At 47.1% G+C, this 2,097-nt stretch overlaps 2 protein-coding genes across 2 annotated transcripts in view; one reads left to right on the forward strand and one right to left on the reverse strand.

Moving 5' to 3' along the window:
* H257_03132 (hypothetical protein) overlaps nt 1–623 on the reverse strand; it is a gene marked incomplete at both ends in the record, with an annotated part of 909 nt that extends 286 nt beyond the window's left edge. Inside the window, one exon of the mRNA XM_009827090.1 lies at nt 48–623. Coding sequence (XP_009825392.1) covers nt 48–623 — 576 coding nt within the window. The remainder of the gene's footprint in view (nt 1–47) is intronic.
* A 568-nt stretch (nt 624–1,191) lies between these two features.
* On the forward strand, nt 1,192–1,872 carry H257_03133 (hypothetical protein; the record flags this gene model as incomplete). The annotated part of the gene is made up of 4 exons (XM_009827091.1): nt 1,192–1,203; nt 1,296–1,353; nt 1,406–1,558; nt 1,832–1,872. The coding sequence occupies 4 exons, from the start codon at nt 1,192–1,194 to the stop codon at nt 1,870–1,872; spliced, it is 264 nt and encodes an 87-aa protein (XP_009825393.1).
* Nucleotides 1,873–2,097: the final 225 nt, after the last annotated feature.

Below are 2,097 nucleotides of genomic sequence, written 5' to 3' on the forward strand. Positions count from 1 at the left end.
ACGATGGCTCCTGGGGGCTCGACAGAGTGGAGCTTGTACTGGCACACTCGAAAGTGTGGCGAGATGCGGATGCACAAGATGTACGCGACGCCAGGGAATGTTGCCCAGTGAATGGCTTTAGGATCCAAAAGCGCCCAGCCGCGAGAGACACCGACCTCGATCTTCAGCGTATGGAACTCATTCCAGGCGAGGTTTGCAGGACAGACTGCGCCGATATTTGGGGCCGGCCCAAAGCTCTCGTCTGGTTCAATATGTTCTAGGGCATCGACAAACGTCGCTCCGTATGGTTTGAGGTGCACGTTGGAGGTTCCACTTGCGGCCATGATCGCCACTACTACGTTACGGTTCATGTGTTCATGGGTCCCTCCTGGTAGTTCGACGATGTAGATAGCGCCATCTCGCCACATCATAGATCGGGACATGAGCTCTTGGTACTCTGAGTTGACGAACCGATTCCAGTCGGACTTGGTCGCATTGCATACCTTGACACCGGCATCCAAATGCGTCGTGAAGAGCGCCGTCTGCACGTGCGTCAAGTTCATGGAGCGCAGGGCGTTGTTGATGCGGCGGACTGGAGCAGGTATCTCCGTGGCCTCGACTTCGACGCCGTACGCAACGCTCATGCTCAAGAAGAAAAGGAACTGTGCAAGTGTTGTACTACATGTAATAGTATCAACTTTTCCCTGTCGCTCCAATTTCACAAAGGTAGACCGTAATTAGTTCGGATTGAGAATTAGTGTTGATTCCTTCGCCCATGTGTGCGTCAACGTGCTCACATAAACTAGGAGTGGAAGAAGAGATGAACGCATACCGCAACTTGGCATATGGACCAGCTTTCCAGCCAAATCCAATACAAATGTGCAATTGTTGAACGCATATCTAAAAAATACAAATCATATGTTAGGAGTTGATTATCATCACTTACCCTGGGGATAATAATAAATACCAAGGACTTACGAAACATCCGGTTAATTAACCGGTAAATTAGGGGGGCTCCTCGGCCCCCTAATTTACCCTAAATAATTAATTTTTTTAACCTTACTGTTAATGGCCACAAAAAAAAGTCAGATTGCAGACTCGAGTTGGCGCGGACTTCGGTGCGCGTGCTGCGGTTCACGGAGGCGCGGCTTTGGATCTTTAGGCACCCCGAGGAGCTCGTGACGCGGTCGTTGTGCCGAAGCAGAAGCCACGATGGCGTGTCCGGTACGAACTACATTCAGACAAGGAGCAGCAGGCCTGGAGCCACCCCCATGCTTGCAATGATCTTCCACTGGTTCAGGTTAAAGCTCACTTAGCACGTGCTCAAGTACACGAAGAACTGGCCTGCGCCAATGTACACGATGCGGCCGCCGAGTATACGGACGACTCTATCCGCTGTCGCCTTCGCGACTGTACAACATCCAAGTCGACATGTTCGACGGCCGCGTGAACCACGCCGAGTTCTTCCAGCTGATCCTTCCCCTTGGCATGCTCATAGGTTCGTTGGTTACGTTCAACCTTGCCGATCGCTTGGGACGGGCCGCGATGCTCGACCTCAGCGCCATTCCGTACGTCCTGGGTTGGTTGTTTGTGGGCGTGGCGTTTGCAAGTCACGCTCAGATATTTCAAACGACAGCTTTTGTGTGTTTGGCTACCAATCTGACATATATATAGTCACATAATACGTCGAATTTTTATTCTTTTTCACAGAACAAAGTTTGAACTGCAACAGTCCATTTTTTACAAACATGATATTCTATCGATAGCTCAAAATTCCTATTGATGACTGAGAAATGGTCGTTTTGCAGAGAGGCACAAAAAATGGTCCAAATTGGTATTATACAGGTTGTAGTTGCATTATGCACTCTTTGCGTGTTGATCAAGCATGCTTAATAATTATATTGATTGCTTAATACAAGTGTAAACTTTATTTATTATATTACATATCTATTTTATACTATGCATATACAATGTAAGGTTAGTGCACATGGTTGTATGTCATGTAATATAAGCTCAACGGATTAGTAATCCAGAGTGTTATATACTATCACTATGTATATTATCGCTATATTGTATAATTATGGATTAATACAATGTAGTATACCAGTGTATAAGTGA

This window comes from Aphanomyces astaci (genome assembly GCF_000520075.1).
Source record: "Aphanomyces astaci strain APO3 unplaced genomic scaffold supercont1.5, whole genome shotgun sequence".
Lineage (NCBI taxonomy): Eukaryota > Oomycota > Saprolegniomycetes > Saprolegniales > Verrucalvaceae > Aphanomyces > Aphanomyces astaci.